The 17,506-nt window shown below is 42.4% G+C and overlaps 1 protein-coding gene across 1 annotated transcript in view; it reads left to right on the top strand.

The window, feature by feature from the left end:
* LOC308365276 (OX-2 membrane glycoprotein) overlaps positions 1-6,723 on the top strand; it is an 18,415-nt gene extending 11,692 nt beyond the window's left edge. Inside the window, exons 7-8 of the mRNA XM_080838651.1 lie at positions 1,850-1,951; positions 6,703-6,723. Coding sequence (XP_080694777.1) covers positions 1,850-1,951; positions 6,703-6,710 — 110 coding nt within the window. The 3' untranslated portion in view covers positions 6,711-6,723. The remainder of the gene's footprint in view (positions 1-1,849; positions 1,952-6,702) is intronic.
* The last annotated feature ends 10,783 nt before the right edge of the window (positions 6,724-17,506 follow it).

Here is a 17,506-nt window from a genome sequence, read left to right as displayed (position 1 = left end):
AACGACCTGCCTAGCACTACCAGAGCAGGGGTGTCCCTCTCTACCTTCAAGAAGCTCTTGAAGACCCAACTTTTCAGAGAGCACCTCCCTTCCTAACTGGCCCCTCGGCTTAACTTGCACTTAAGCAGTGACAGTCCCGCACTTCTTTTTCTTTCTATGTCGTTTTCTATTTCTTGAAAAAAGAAATAGCTTGATTGTTCTCTCCCTTGTACGTCGCTTTGGACAAAAGCGTCTGCTAAATGACTAAATGTAAATGAAAATGTAAAATGATGATGTGTCCCTTAAAAAACCTGGGGCCGTATTCACAAAGAATCTTAGGGCTAAAAGTAGCTCATAAGTGGCGAATTTAGGAGAAACTCCTAAAAATAATGGGCGTGTCAGTCTTAAATGTAGGACCCCTAATTTTTTTTAATTAAGAGCAATTCACAAAATATTTTATCCCTAAAAGTAGCACCTAAGTCTAGGACAGCTTAAAACTCCTCATGAGGACTCCTAAATCACTAAGACCTATTCACAAAAAATCGTAAGATGGCTGCAGCCGACTTGGAATTGATAAAAGACATTGCTTAAACCGTGAAGGTATTAATATTGTCGTAGAATTAGCGCGGGATGCAATGACGCCTTTAAACAACGATGTGTCCCGAAGTGAAATGTTTGGAAACATAAAGATAGCCTATTTGGCTTCGCGGAAAACGCAAATGACGACACTGGGAATCATCAGTCAGCCGTTTAATTCATCAAACTATCAACGCACTGTAGACCCCACATCATCCAACAGTTTATCCAGTTGCTTTTGGACAATCGCCTATTACACAATATCAAAGTAAATTCCATGGCGATCGCAGGAATGTCCAGTGACGGGACACACATTACAATAATTCGTCCACCGTGGCCTGGATGTACTGATGACTTGTGCATTTCAACGGAGAGCGGTCGCAGGTTTTTGAGAACTTACCAGCTGGATGCCGCTGGGGTGACAGTGGCTATTGGTCCTGGGACCAGTAGGCTTTCGACTAGGCTACGGTTCACGTTCGTTTCGCTTTGATCAATTAAGATTGGAGGGCTTGAAGGGCCGTATGTGCTGATATTTGAAGTGGTCAAGGGCTGGAAATATAATAGCCTAACAGTTTGCTGGGTGCTTTAATTATTACTGCCTTGATTACATGCAATTGCCATATTATATATTGATCGCTTTCTAATTATCTTATCGTGCAAAGTGTCATTCCCGTTGGATGCACAAACTTGTCATCATGCGTGTGCATTCTGCTAACTGCACTGTCCATAACTATTTAATATGACTTAATTTGAAGCCTAGGTTATTCTCTTATTTTCAGTTGATATAGTGGGATTGTTAGAGGGACGTCACGAATGAGTTTTTAATGAGAGAGCCTGTCAACAACCAATCACCGTCCTCACCCCTTCTAAACTCGTGCATGAGAATCGACGTCATCCATAGCAACGGAGTTTTTATCTCAAGCTGAGGAGTTGGTATTATCCTTAGTATGAGTAGGTCTCAGAGCCGTTGTGAATCACTTTTAAGAAATGACTCCTACGTAAAAGGTTTTAGCGCGAGTTAGGAGCACTCCTAGTGGTAAGATAAAAGGCTTTGTGAATACGGCCCCTGGTTGGGGAACAGAATAAACAAGCACAGCTGGTGGTTTGGCTGCAGATGTTACATAGTCAGATGTGGATAAAGTTTAAGTTTGGTGTGAGATCCTCCTTTTTATAAAGTGTAGTCCTTGTATACATATATACTGTATATCCGTGTGTATGTGTGTGTGTTTATTTTACGTTCCTATCGCTTCATCTCTCTTCAACTCCCACTCTTTTTTATTTGTCTTATTATCAGTTGGGACTGCTCTTACCATCCTGATCTCCGTGACGACAGTAGCCTTCCTGCTGGTCCTGTCCCTGTGCTTCTGTCTGTGGAAATGCTTCTTGCGCAAAGAAGGTAAACCCCTCACACCCTCAGAATCCCAAAGAAGGTAAACCCCTCACACCCTCAGAATCCCAAAGAAGGTAAACCCCTCACACCCTCAGAATCCCAAAGAAGGTAAACCCCTCACACCCTCAGAATCCCAAAGAAGGTAAACCCCTCACACCCTCAGAATCCCAAACAGGGTAAACCCCTCACACCCTCAAAACCCCAAACTCAGTCTGAATCCCCCACACCTCAGATGCCCGAAGAGGCTTTTATACCTGTGGGCAAGCATGTGATACTGCTGCAGATGCGTTTTTCCAACAGGTGTCTCAAAATAGCAGCATACCACTGACAGATAAACTGACTAGTCCTTCCTGCAAAAATCCCACACAGTTTTGCCCACACTGTCAAACAGACTTTTGGGGATTTTTTGATTTTTTTTGTTTTCGTGTTCTGAGAGTCGAATGGTGTCTACAATTGTTATTTTAGAATTTCTTTATTATTATTAATAATAATACTTAAAATGCTCCTCTCAGAGACAGAGATTGTTGTATATCAATCTAGATTGAGACAAACAGTTGTAGATGCTTAGCTGGGTTTATTGTCCCCTACACTACTACTCGGTCTACTAGCAGAATAGCAGGAGGAAATAATTCTTCCTCTTGGCTGCAACCCTTACCCGATGTCCGGCCATTACAGAAAAACAATGATTTATCACTCTCCCAGAGGACCATGGGAAAATAACTGTATTCTTTCATTCTGTGAGGTGAGACCTTGGCCTTTTTTGGGTGGGAAACTGTCCGTGGTTTCCACGGCAGCTCTGGGCAGCTGGCTTCCTTTGCGGTGACAGTGCTGTGGGGTGGAATGGCTGACGGCCATTAGTGTTCTTGACATGTTAGTATTTTAAGACCACACTGACATTCCCCTTTGTGTCCAACTGGTACATCTCGGAAAGGGTGGATGGAATTTGTTTAAATTTCATACAAGCCCTGCTGCTACTGTTGAATCTAATGGGGGTGCTCAGCAGTGTATGCGTGACCTCTGTGAATAGCCTTTATCCCCTTGACCCCTGTGAAACAAAGTCGGCTCCTGTATAGTACATAAAAAGAAGGCCTTTCTTTCCTAAGGCTGTGCTACAGGTGCTGTTAATCACTCATCAGTGTCACAGGGTTTGTGATTGCCTGTTCGTGTCCTGGAGGTTTTTCCTGGCAGTGTGAAGTAAACACAAGAGGAGATCTAGATGAGTCCCCACATCCTCGTCAGCGTGATTTCCCCTCATTTTATCTAGGAGTGCTTGCTTACAGGAGGGTTTTATTAGTGTGTGTGAATTATGGTGACAGAATGACACCTCTAGATCAAAAACATGATAATTATGGGAGTGTTTTACACAATGCCAGTTTCTGTTCTCAGAAATGGAAATGAACATGGCAATGTTATCTGGGCGTAGTCCACACGGCACCGCCTGTCCCGGCACGGTAAACCTGCTTACGGTGGTGTGCTGTCCAGAGGATCACTGGGTGGAATAAAAGATCTGTCCTATATTGCAGAATGTATTTGGTAGAAATCCAAATTATAAGCAGTTCTGGTGCACAGCAACACATATCAACACCAAGAAATATGTCCAAAGTCAGAGATTTTCCATCTAGAATTCTTAAAAAGCTCTTTGCTAATTCCTTACTAAAAGCTCTATCCAAATTATCCTTTATTCACTGTTGTGTGTTTTTATCTGTTGATTATTAGCCTATCATTAAACATAAAACTCTAAGGTAAGAGCTCTGAATCACTCCATCAAGGTTCTTCACAGGACGTTCTGTGTTTTTTTTTGGCTATCAACTTATTCGAGGTATTTAGAATATTTTGCCAACAGATTAAAAAAGTTCCTGATTCCATTGTTTAAAAGAATGGCACACAAACAAGCGAGGTTGGGCATGCCCTCAGAATCATTTTTCAGTGCTTGTCTCCCCAGTTAGGGTGGAAAACCTCAGCCACTAAAGAGCTAATCAGATCCATCACTGAAGCGCAGAACCAGTAGGCCGAGGCCAACCACAGTGTGCTGCATAATTACTAAATAAAGACGTTCCCAGCTGTGTCAGTTTATAAGTCACAGAACTCTCAAAATGTGCCAGAAATTAAAGATGAAGAATTCCAGCAATGTGTTGCTCTCTCTCTTCCTCTCTCCCTCTCCCCACTTTCTCTCTCCCCCACTCTCCCTCGCTCTCCCTCTCTCCCCCTCTATATCTCCCTTTCTCTCTCTTTTTCTTCTATTCCACACTGCTGATTTTTAACATATTTTTACTAGCTACATGAAATGTCTCAAACAGTTGTTTCAGCTATTCAATTCCTCTATCCTTCCGCTGAACTTGAGCAAGTGAACCGAGTGAACTTGGCCGCGGGTACATTTGATCAGGGGTGTGACTTCATTGTGTTCAGCTAAGAAAGGTGGCAGCACTTATGATAACCAATTAGGTCACAAAGAGATCCTTGTTTAATCTGACGGCAGCTTAGAAGCCCAGTTAAGCGGCCCCGTGTAGTAGTCGTGTTTGGGTTTCTGGTCTATTTAACACCCGTAGAATGATCAATGGGTGTCATTTCAAGTATCCATGTCTGAATGTAATATTTTAAGAAGGAATCTAGCAAACAGATAAGATGTAAAGTGATATTTAAATGAGGTGGTTATGTTCGTGCTTGAAAGGTGGCCTTTGGAATGATTGTCTGGAGTTTCTCTGTAATATTTTATGGAAGGTCCCCTTATGACTATGGCTGGACTGCATTAACTATGAATTCAGTTAAACTCTTTTAACAGGTATATCTCTTTAGTAGATGTTGTCTGTGAACAACACACAACACTTCTCTAGAACACTTGACAACAATGACAACACCCACTGTGGTGCCATGGTGATCAGTAATTTAATAGTCAGACATTAAGCCACACCACTGCACCACGGTAAGCCAAGACAGAGAGGAGAGAGAATAGCTGCCCCTTAAGATCCTGAAACAGGCCCACTCAAGGAAGCTCAGGGGAGTGACCACTTCCTGTGACCATTTCCTGTTTGGAGAGGATGAGTGGTGCAGTGAAAAAGGGGGGAAAGGGTGAAAGACTGAAGTCCCGGATGAATTGGCAGATAGCGCCTAAGGAGAGGAAGCTGAAGGCAGATGAGATGGAGTGGGAGTGTCAGAGGTGGCAACTATGTGTAAGAGGAGGTCTGTGTGTGTGTGTGTGTGTGTGTGTGTACGTGTGTGTGTGTTTACGTGTGTGTACGTGTGTCTATGTGTGTGTGTGTGCGTGTGTGTGTGTACTATATGTCTGTGTGTGTGTGTGTGTGTCTGTGTCTGTCTGTTATTTGTGTGTGTGTGTGTCTTCTGGGTGTGTGGACACAATGTGTTTGTGTTTGTGTGTGTGTGTGCGACTGAATACCTGTGAGTTGAATCATGACATCCTTAACCCTGAGCAGGTTGCAGTCTCAAATTCTCCTAACCCACAACAAAACAACATGAAAGTGACCTCCGCCGTCATGGTGGAGAGATCAAGAAGGGAGTGTGTGGGACTCCATGGTCATTCACATGAGGATCATCTAAATAGGGGACTCAAATGTGCTTTGTTCTGGCCACAGCCATATTATAGGCTGGATATCATAACACACTGTGGGCATTCCTGGAAAGTGGGATTGAAATAGCACCAAGAGTTGAATGAGTCTGGGGCAACGTTGACAGTGTGACAGAGCATGACAACACATCACACACACTTGACCACTCATCTTCAATCACACACACACACACACACACACACACACACACACACACAGTCACACACAACACATAAACACTATACCACTCATATTCAAAAACACACAACACGGATGTCATTCCACACCACTCACATTCAAACACACACCACACAGGCCAGACTACTTACAGTGTACCGCACACCACACACTCCATCCCATTCAAACACACACATGTGCTGTCCAGACACAAGATTGGTCTTTCCAGGTCGACAAACATTTGGGACATAAATACCTCCTTTCCTATGAGCTCTGTCAGGCAAAGCTTGTCATATTTGCTCAAAATAACTTTTCTTTGTGTCTGAAGAATGTAACTTCTTATGTAAAACAGAAGGTTCGTTGCTTTTGTCTGATATCTGTGTGCTAAGAGTGATGTAGCCACTGCCCTGCTTAGCAGATGAAATCACCCTTCACTGACTAATAATAAAATAACACTAACTGGAACGGCGGAAACTGTTGTCCGGTAACTTGTGTTTGTGTGTGTGTGTGTGTGTGTGTGTGTGTGTGTGTGTGTGTGTGTGTGTGTGTCTGTGTCTGTGTGTGTGTCTGAGGGAGTGTGCCCAGTGTCTTTTATGACTGACCAAATACAAATCCTGGTGTTGGTCCTCTGTCTATTTTGCTAGTGTGACAGAGGACATTCCATTTCTGTCCAAAGAAAGATTACGGGATAGGCCGCACTTTCTTCCTCCCCAGTACTTCAGTGCTGAAGATAGACACAATATGGAAAAGATCATACCTCGTATGAATGCCGATTCGGCTCTCTGACTGTTAGATGTGCATTGTAAATATCACCCCAGTGTTCATGTGTAATGGGCAAATACATAAATAATGTATATAATGTAATTTATGTGCTGTGTCTATTGTTGAACTGAAATCCACTGATCAAAAGCTTTTGTGATAATTGCCTTTGTGATTTTTTTTGTGATAGTCTCTCTCCAGATGTCTGCCTCCTCCACTTCATAATGTTTTTCTCTTCACTGTGTTTTTGGTCTGTTTCAGTCGACTGACCTGCACGACGGGTTGGCATCCAGGAGTAAAAGAGGTTAACTGTGGCTTCATCACGTGTGCAGTCGACAGTGCCTGTGACTGCAACCCAGCTTGACTGATTACCTGAACTATCAAGACTACGTGAATTAATGTTAGTCCATGTCCATGTGGCCTGAAGACCGAACGCATATCAGGAATGGAACGGAAAACAGCTTGGCAGATGGAAGATTAGAGAGGCCTCCTTTCCGTGAAGAGGAAAAACAAAACAATCCATCTGGAAGTTTCTCTGCTCAAGAAAAGGAACTATCCAACTATCCAAATGAAAAAGGAACTCCATGATACATTGCTCTCTCATATAGCAAGCTAACAAAAGATGTAACATTTCAAATATCCTGTTCGTTGTTTCTATAGTTACCAGCTCTTTTTCAGCCACTGAGTATGACATAACCGCTTGGGAGAGTTGGTAAGATAGTGGTGAATCCACGGTAGGGCACAGGTATCTATGGACTATTTCCGACAATTTTGACTTGTCATTCCTTCACTGTGTTCCTTCAAACGTATCACAAGACACTACTCACTGCCACTCAACAGAGTTATGCTCAGTGAAAAACATGCTTCTCTTGCCATTATTGTAAAAATAAATTATAACACGACTGTTTTTACATACATCTTAATACCTGCTCGTTTAACATCCTGCTATAAATATTTACAGAGCAGTTGCAAGTAAGACATAATTTTAGATAGACTTGGCAAAAATCCATAAAACAGTCCATTAATAGTCATCACTAGATCATTGGCACCTCACTCAACCTCTGTCTGTGTCCACTGCATTACACACCCATTAGAGGAGGCTGCGCTACATGCTACATGCTACACAACCCTGGCTGTCTCCACTCACTCTATGCTGACTAAGCCCACGTCCCTTGTGCAGAGGTCGTAAGGTCAGGAGGTTGTGTCTACTGGTCACGCTGATTCAGCAGTGTGAGGTGATAGGGTTCAGAGTGCTTGGCTTTGGCCATGGCGGGCTCTCTGGACAGAATGCATTACCAACCCAATGTTTCGCTTCAGCACTGAAATGCACAGCGTGAGGGCCTGCGTGATTTCATGATTCGGTGCAAACCTCTGGATGATGGGACTACTTTGTGTGTGTGTGTGTGTGTGTGTGTGTGTGTGCATGCTTTTAAGGAATAGGAGTGTGTGTGCCAGGTTATTACTACATTTTAATGCACTTTGTGTGTGTGTATGTGTGCCTTTGTGAGCACTGTACTGTGTGTGCGTGTGCTTGTGTGTGTGTGTGTTTGTCTAAGCAGGTACCTGGTTCAACTCTTTCAGTTAAAGCATACTAGGGTGTCCAGTGCCATAGCTAATCATAATCACCATTCTGCACTTACATATATACTGACTTTCTGAAGGGAAATAAATTATGGAGCTAAACAACAAATAACACCTTCACTCTCTCACAATGCACTAAAGATGGTGGACTTTGCTGTTTTGAATTGTCAAGATGAAATGAAGACAGCAAGTGTGGTGGAAGTCTTTCTGTCGACCCCGCACATATAAAAGTGTCCTCGCTCCTGCCTGGTATGTCAGTGGCCTGTACCAGCTTTGATTCAATGAAATGTAGCTGAGGCACATGACTTGGGAGATAAGCAGAAAAAAATCTGCCGTTCTTTTTAATGCGCATTATGTCCGTGTAGTATTTTGTATTTTTGTCACAGTGTGAATGTTACACATTTGATATCAGCTTTAATGAAAAATGTTCCTTCTGTCTCACTCTGATCTGCATGAAGGGCGGAGGTCCATTTGTTGACCTCTTTGAAATGGGCAGGCTTTGCAGCAGTATGGAGAAGCAGATGAAGGGTGTCGACGCCAGATGCTTTGGCTCTGAAGGATTGTCAGCTGATGTAGCACTAACTCACATACGTCTTAAGCAGTAACTCTTATCACTACCATCCAGCATTAAAGTATACTGTCAAGAGAGGGAGGTAAACTGCTGAAGTAAAAATGTGTATCATTATTATAACATGGAATGGGAGAGCGCAAATGAAAAATAAATAAATAAAAAAGCTTTGTCGTGTTTGGTTTGAAAGTTGGATGTGTGCTTTGTGTTTTCCTTCACCCTCCAATATAAAGGAAAGATAGACCCGTGCTACACAGTAAGCAGTACGGCAAAGCTCGGGCTGCTGCGTCTCTTTTAAGGAAGAGAAGTCTGAGATGGTTTGTTGACACTTAACAAGAGTAAGTAATTATTTTGAAGCAGTGTGGAGGGGTTAACAGAGTGCTAAGTTGTAGAGATCTGTATTGCTAGCCAAAGGCTGTTGATAAGACCTCCGTAGCCACTCTTTCCTGTCTGCATAGCCGCTACACCTGGGCCGACTTAAAAACAGAGGGAGTCAGCGCTGAAGTAGGCGCCTGCCATGTTCTGAGTGTTTTTTCCCTTCTTTCTTTAGTTTTAGTTTTCTTTTTCCCGTCTTGGCTTCTGTGTTTTCTCTGACCTGAAGCACTCATGCCAAATGCCTTTGGGGGCGTCTCATGTGGCGCCAGGACTTGAAAGAGCTGGTGCGGAGATCAGCAGGGCAAACAAACGACTAGGCCGACGATCCGCCCCGGTACAGACCCACACGGCCCTGGTGGGGTCAAGGCCAGCCCAGGGAAATGGAGTGGAAGACAGGGAGACTTTTGGGAAAGTGTGGAGGTCTGTGTGTGTGTGTTAGTGTGTTGGTGTGTGGCTGCTTATCTGGTTTGCCAGCTTTTAAACAAACTGCTAAACCTAGCTTACGGTGCCAGCTATGTTTTTGATGTAGCTGCAACATTCTGGTACAGACGTGATTTTATCTGCACTTTGTTAGGGCTTCATGAAGGCGGTTACTTTTTCAGTTCAATTTGTCCCTTTGTCTGTCTGTCAGCAGGATTATGCAAAAGCTAGTTGGTTGAGCACAGGAGCATGGGCCAAAGAAGAACCTGATCCAGTTGAGAGCAGGAGTCTGACCTCTTTGAGTGCCCTTCTAGTTTTGCTTGCCACACAGTTTGAATGATTTGCTAAATGGAGAACAATGAAGAACCAACCACCTTTTCCACAGTTCTGAAACTCTTTAGAAAAGTACATGTCAGTTTTAAGTCCAAGGAAAACTGTTCTGTAGAAAAGTGTTTTTTTTAGGTTTGGTTTGGTTGTTTTTGTAAGTTATTCTCTTTATCTAAATTGCAACGCTCACAAAAATAATGACTTGTAGCAATTGACTCTTTTCTTCACTGTGATGCAAAGTCTGCCTTTCCTCTGTAACAGAGCTCTTTCTGAGAAACCACAATTGTCCATTGTAAGGCCACAGAGCCACTGGTCACAGAGCACTGTTGATGTGCAGAAGAAATATGTGTCCTCCCTTGATGGTCGGATAGCTTGGACTCACCACATTCCTGATCACTGCTGATATCTGCAGTTTCATATGGCCTTTTACCTGTCAGCTGATATGTGCAGTTTCAGATGGCCTTGTACCCATCAGCTGATATCTGCTGTTTCAGATGGCCTTGTACCCATCAGCTGTGTCACCAGAGCTTTAAACCCAGTTCACAGCAACTCAAATTCAACTTGGTTTATGGCTTGCTGGAAATTCACTGTATAGATTTTTCATCTTTTTTTCCTCTATAGTGTCTCTCTGTGTTGGGGTTCATGTTCCTTATTCTTTTCTCATCCAAGTCTGTATCTCTGAAAGTCTCCTCTTTAACGGTGCTATCTTCCTCATCCAGGTCCTCACATGTGGTTCTGCTTATCGTAGATTCTGGAGGGTTGAAGCAATCAAACCACTGACACTGCCAATGCATTCCGCTGGAAATAGAAGATAGATCAACACAAGATGGAAACATTTCTTCTTTCCTTTCTTCTCAGCCAACACATACTTCTTCCAGAGGTCGTTTTGTGGAATATTAACTTTCCTATGATGTTTTACCTTACCAGACATGTTGGTTGATGCACACATATGAATTGCATCAAACACAGTAACTGCTCATTGCATTCAGGTCAACCATTAAACATTTGGTTGAACCTGTGTATGCAGTACAAAGACACACCTGTCTGGTCAATGTATAATTTTTATGTAAACATTTTAATGGTCTGTGAAATTATGTGCTAATGTAATTTATATGCAACCTCCCCATATGGTTAAGTAATGGTACTCAGCCTCTCTGCATGGTTAACTAATGTAACTCAGCCTCATATAGTTAACTAATGGTACTCAGACTCTCCATATAGTTAACGAATGGTACTCAGACACCATATAGTTAACTAATGATACTCAGCCTTCCTTTCATACAGTATCATCCACTTAACCATAATGATTCAGAAATTCACTTGATGAAGTCGATCACTGAGTTGTTAACTTTGTATAATTTCAGCCCAAGTTTTTTTGCTCACCTTGGCTCTTTAACAGTCTTTCACTCCCTTATATGGCAATAGCTTTGTCTTATCTGCTGAGGAAAGGGCTTTGTATTCGTATGAAAAAAACAAACTTTGGGTTGTTCATGGTTGGAAAGACCAGAGGAAAACACTAGCGAGGGCTGTGTGGGTGCATATACGTGACATGGGGTTGTGTGGAAAGGTTGTGACCTTCCTGCAGTGCATCATTGTGGGTGCTCTTTCTCGCGCCAGTACTGCTGAGATCAGTTAATTTCTCCGTTATAGCAGACGGCTAACTGATAACGTTGAACATTGCATCATTTTGGGCATTCATCTAAGTAAGCAGTGTGTGTGCGTGTGCGTGTGCGTCTGTGTGTGTGTATATATTTATGAGAACATGCACATGTGTGTGTGAGAGAGTGTGTGTGTGTGTGTGTTTATGTGTGTGTTTGTGAGTGTGTGTGTACCTGAAGCAATTAATATTAACATACTATGTAAAATTGTGAAACTGAACACATTAATTTACACCCACAACATCTCAAAGATATAGTAAGTGCAGTCAAAGAGATGTGTGTGTGTGTCTTTTTTATAGGAGTTCTGACATCACATGACCTGACACTGGACGCATGGAAAGGTCACATAAGGGGTCATCATGTTATTCTTTTGTAAAGTTTTCACCCCCTAGACTGGGAACAAAGGTGTCAGCTAAACATGAGTGCTTGCATAATAACAGGAAGCTGACAGAATACCGTCCTCTCCACTGTTCAAACACATCCATGTCAAACTACTGTTTTTAGCCTTCCTTTGGAAAACATTATGGTCTGCCCCCGGACTGTAGATGGAGACTTCCCATTCGTTATTAAAGCAAACTAGCTTAATGAGAGAGGAGAAGATGTCAAGTTATCAAAACAAACAGTCTTGATGTTCAGACGCCCACCCGTTTCTAAGTTCAGTACCACAAGTCAGTCCCTGTGGGTTTTTCCACCGTTTCTGAGGAGGTGGACTGATCGTTTCATTGGTTACACATCCCTGTGCTTGATGTCTAGACGGAAACTATGCAAACAGCTTTGACTGTATGAATTGTCTATCTAAGGGGGGGGTCAGCAGAATTAAATAATTCTCTGCGGTTCCAGTGGCCCTACCAGGTAGAGGGGTCTGGCACTGGATAGGGACAGCTGCTTGCACCCAATATTTCCACCAGAGGATGCTGTTGTAGTACTTTCAACCTCATAAAGGAGGTTGATTGTTGTGATTAAATTACAGAGCTGTGGAATTTAATTTAAAGAACTGTGTATAACACTTCTAGTCTTAGACTGTACAGAGTTACAGTCAGAGCCTATAAGCCATGTTGTTCCTGGTGGACTAAATTAACTAAATCATTATTTTCAAATAATTTTAAATATTATTTCTAAGGGTTACTTCAATTAAATATTTGGGAAAAATTCCATATGAAAAAGAAACGTTGTTACAAATATTTAAAAAAAATTCAACCTGATAAAAAAAAGGTTTTAGTTGGCTCTTGCTGTCATACACATTTCCAGTCATCAGTGCGGTTGCAGTTAAAAGTCACTGTGGTGGAAAATGTCCTCTCCATCTAGCGCACCTACATTCAGCCTGCTCACCCAATAGCCTCTCTGTGTCAGGACAGACATCAGCCAGTGGCTTCATTCACCGAAGCGGAGGCCGGGTGGTAGGCCCTCACTGGAACAATGTGTTACACTTCACATGCATGGGTTCAATATCTTGAAATTGAAATATTGCAACTGTAATTACACTCCACACGCTTGAAACATTGTACACCAATTGTACATCAATTTTACATTGCGCATGAAACAAACAAACATGCTACAGTATGTGCAATGCGCTGTACTATTGACCTGAAACGTTGTCTCTTTCAAAAGATGACATTGCATGCTTCGTCATGTGTGGTGAGGTATATGGTTCCCCGGTAGGCTCGCCTTCTCAAAGAGACCCGTCCCTGTGGTCTTCACCCCTGTTTACTGTCAAACCATGAGCGCTGTGACCTCTTTACAAGAACATGTCACACCGCAACCCCAACAGTGTGGAATAGCATTGGGCCAAAAATGCAGAACAAGTGAAAAGAGGACACATTTGGACACATCAGGACACATTAGGAGACATTATACACATTAGACACGTTGGGACACATTAGGACACATAGGGACACATAGGGATACATTAGGACATATTAGACACATTAGGACACATTAAATACATTGGGACACATTAGGACCCATTGGGATACATTAGACACATAAGGACACATTGGGACACATTAGACACATTAGGACACATACGATTAGAGAAAGGAGGACTACATTCCAACAGTTCAGGAGTTCAACAGTTCAAGCAGCACCATGTCTGAAACATATAGAATAGATCCTTTAAATCGAGTTTATATCAAAGACAATAACTGCCCATTGTGATGCAACTCCGCAGTGTCATTACCCTGCATTCCATCAGTTTTCTACTGTATCATTGCTTTAGCTGCCTGTGTTAAGATTAGAATGAGCACATTAATAGACCTAACGATCATAACTGCCTGTGTTAAGATTAGAATGAGCACATTAATAGACCTAACGATCATAACTGCCTGTGTTAACATTAGAATGAGCACATTAATAGACCTAGCGATCATAACTGCCTGTGTTAAGATTAGAATGAGCACATTAATAGACCTAACGATCATAACTGCCTGTGTTAAGATTAGAATGAGCACATTAATAGACCTAACGATCATAACTGCCTGTGTTAAGATTAGAATGAGCACATTAATAGACCTAACGATCATAACTGCCTGTGTTAACATTAGAATGAGCACATTAATAGACCTAGCGATCATAACTGCCTGTGTTAACATTAGAATGAGCACATTAATAGACCTAACGATCATAACTGCCTGTGTTAAGATTAGAATGAGCACATTAATAGACCTAACGATCATAACTGCCTGTGTTAACATTAGAATGAGCACATTAATAGACCTAGCGATCATAACTGCCTGTGTTAAGATTAGAATGAGCACATTAATAGACCTAACGATCATAACTGCCTGTGTTAAGATTAGAATGAGCACATTAATAGACCTAACGAGTCACTGGTCAAAGGTTATCAGAACTAGCAGTGGAATGATGTGGGGTGACATGGAACTAACGGCCTAAACTAAGAAACTACATTTCTGCTCGGCAACTCTAGACATCAAATGGAAAGGAAACTTTACCTGGAGTACTTTTTGAAAGGTTTGCGATGAATATCAGACTAAATACAAATTGTCAATGGTTCGTTGCTGTTAACCACTAATAATGCAGTCTCGCTCTTTCATGGTGAGTGGCAGGTTATCTTGGTTGACCACTTAAAAATGGTGAGCCCACCATTCTACAGCTTTATCTGAAGGATCTATTCTTGTACACAGTGCACAAACAGACTGGTTTTTTTGTCTTTGTCTGCCTGTTTCCTGTTAGTTTACAAGCACTATGAAATCAGGGGAATTGTGTTACCAAGCCTCCAGGACATCGACCCAAAGAGCCCCCAACTCACAACGTAAACCCCCCAAAACTTCACCCCCCGTGGCCACACCACACCTCCTTCCATACCACCCCCTGCAGTTTTTTCATCTTCAGACTCTGTGCAACATCTCGCTGCGGTTTGCGACCACTCATAGTTTCCACGACGCAGGATGTAAGCATGCACTTGTGTGTATTTATGTGTTTGTGTGTGTATGTGTGTGTGTGTGTGTGTGTTTGTGTGTGTGTGGGTGTGGGTGTGGGTGTGTGTGTGTGTGTGTGTGTTTGCGTGTCCACGTATGTGTGTGTGCATGCCTGTGTGTTGAAAGAGCGGGTCCAAAAAAGTCTTGTGATCAGTGCCATAGACAGCTTAGTAATGTAGACAGCCATGGATTTCACACGTTGACTAATTCATTTCTGCTTTCTAATGTCATAGGAAACTCCTTCACAACCAAAAGTGTGAAAACAGTCTGTATCTCTGGACTGCCATAGCAAAGAGTTCTTAGTTGAAATCCCTTGAAAGAGTCAACGTAACTCGACTGTAAACGATAAAAACATCCACTTAAAAAATGTCTCTCATTTATTTTCTTTCTTGTGTCCCAGACTGTCATCCAACATGCTTTAGGAGATGCGAATAGAAGCGTACTCTGAGAATTCTTCATCAGGATGAATTTGTGGGAGATTTCTAGAGGCGTCCCGTGGAGCTAGGTGATCTAAGGCTGCGTACAGAACCTGACTCGGCCTTCTATCCCTCTTGTTGTCATGGCTCACGTTAAGCAGGGTTGAATCCTTATTGGAAGCTGAGCCTTGGCTGGGTGGAGCCCGGGGTAAAGTCAGAAGACCGTGAAGGGATGTCTCGTTGAGGTGGTCTTTATCATAAGCGGGTTTAGACAGAGCAGGACTCCGGGGGGGATGGCATTGTAGACTCCTGTCTCGCTTTGGCACATTTAGGTTGGGGCTTAAACAGGCTGACGACTTCCGGGTTGGAACCTGTAAGGAAAGAACACAGGACTTCAGCAACAGTTGCCCTGTCACCCGGGTAGAATGTGCACACAAATAATTTCAAGTTGAGTCAGTGCATTCTGGTACCTGAAGTTTTGCTATTTGCTCCGTGTTCTGCAACTGAGACAAGCCTGTGGGTTCAGCAGGATGGTACTGGGATGATCCTGTGGGTAAAATTAAACATTATACATAGATGCTCTGTGAATACACAAGATCCCTCCCTACATCTATGTATGTGTTTGCTCAGTGTGGTAGCTTGTGGTAGCAGCATGTGTACTGGTACAGGCCCTTTATCAATATTTAAGGACCTGATGAAGTTGTTACTTTGTGGAAACAATTACATAAGAATACTTGAGGGAGGTGGATGGATTGATATATTGGCTTATGACAAAAATAGACAGACAAACAGACACAGGCAGAAAGAAAAGACATCATTGTGTAGCCAGTCAGAGCCATAACTCACGTTTGCATCCATGTAGACTCAGGAAGGAGATCAGCATCACCAGAAAGACAAGAGTCACTATGCCCCCACAGATGTACACATACGAGAGCCACTCCATATCTGGAACAAAATGACCTGTGTCTGATGAAAAAATATGGTCAATGCCTTGTGCTATTGGTTGGGGACTTCCAACAGCTGTCAATCCTCTCATGAGTTAGTACTCATAGTCAACAACCTAACTTTACCAATATAACAACTGCCCAACCATAGATAAGGAGCAGCAGGATACAACAACAACGCACAGCTGGCTGGAGACAGCCGCAAAACGCGCCACATTTTGTACCTGGGATCCGTAATGTCCCTCCATCACAGTAGAGAATGCGCTGTCTGTAGCCCACAACTGCTTAACACAAAACATGACTGCCCAACCATAGAACCTGAGCAGCAGGATACAACAACAACAAAGCTGCCTTTGTGAGCGTTTCATTGGTTTTCAAGTAGGCACCTTCCTTCTTTAAACGGTACTCTGCATACTGACCTGAACTGGAGTTGTGACCATTAATAGAAAATGGGTCAAATAAGGTCCACACAACAGAAGGATCATGATTTACTGATTTGCTGACAAACACTCCAACATGCTGCAAATGTGCTAACAAGTAGTTAGTAACCAATATCATCATCATCATCAAATAAAACAAATAATATTTGATCTTACCCGTGTTGTAGGTTGTGTTTTCCAATTGGTCAACATCTGAGAGAGATAGTTCACAGTATTAAAATGATGAAAATGTGATATATAATATATGCAAACACCAGTAAAAGACATAAAAACTTCACTTACCAGTGATATTTACAGTGATTGAATGTCCAACAGTGCTGTCAGAAGCACCACATCTATATAAACCACTGTCATTCTTTGTTATGTTTTTGATCTCCATATAGGATATAGTGAGATTTCCTTCAGTGCTGACTGGCACCTGCCATATTCTAACATTAGGATTTTCTGCCAGTGGTGTGCAGTTCTCCACATCCATCAGTTTGCACCATGTGATAACGGGTTGCTTGTCACAGTATTTTACAGGGCAGCTGAGTGTTCGGGTGCTCATCTCTCGAACCTTCCAAACAGTATTCCTCTTGACTCGAACCTCTGGGAAGCAGGTATTGTCTAAAGGAGGAATGAATGGTTACAAATGATTATGTTCTAATTTCACTGTCATTTATTAAATTGCTTCTGAAAGCTTACACCTCGCCCTGATGGCAACGACTCCATCATTAGCATTTTAGTATTGAGTTAGAACACTATAACTGGCAACCCCAAAATGGCTATACAATGTAATCCTATTGAGCATCAAATGTTGAAGAGCTCCCTACATAGTTATACCCGTGTCTGTTTCCCTCAATACCTCTTCAGTTTCTTTAGAGTTATTGAGTTAAACAGACACAGGTCTATCTCTGACTGAC

Source organism: Sprattus sprattus (genome assembly GCF_963457725.1).
Source record: "Sprattus sprattus genome assembly, chromosome: 5".
Taxonomy (NCBI): Eukaryota; Metazoa; Chordata; class Actinopteri; order Clupeiformes; family Clupeidae; genus Sprattus; species Sprattus sprattus.
The sequence above is the reverse complement of the archived record's forward strand: the minus strand, read 5'-3'. Positions and strand labels throughout refer to the sequence as shown.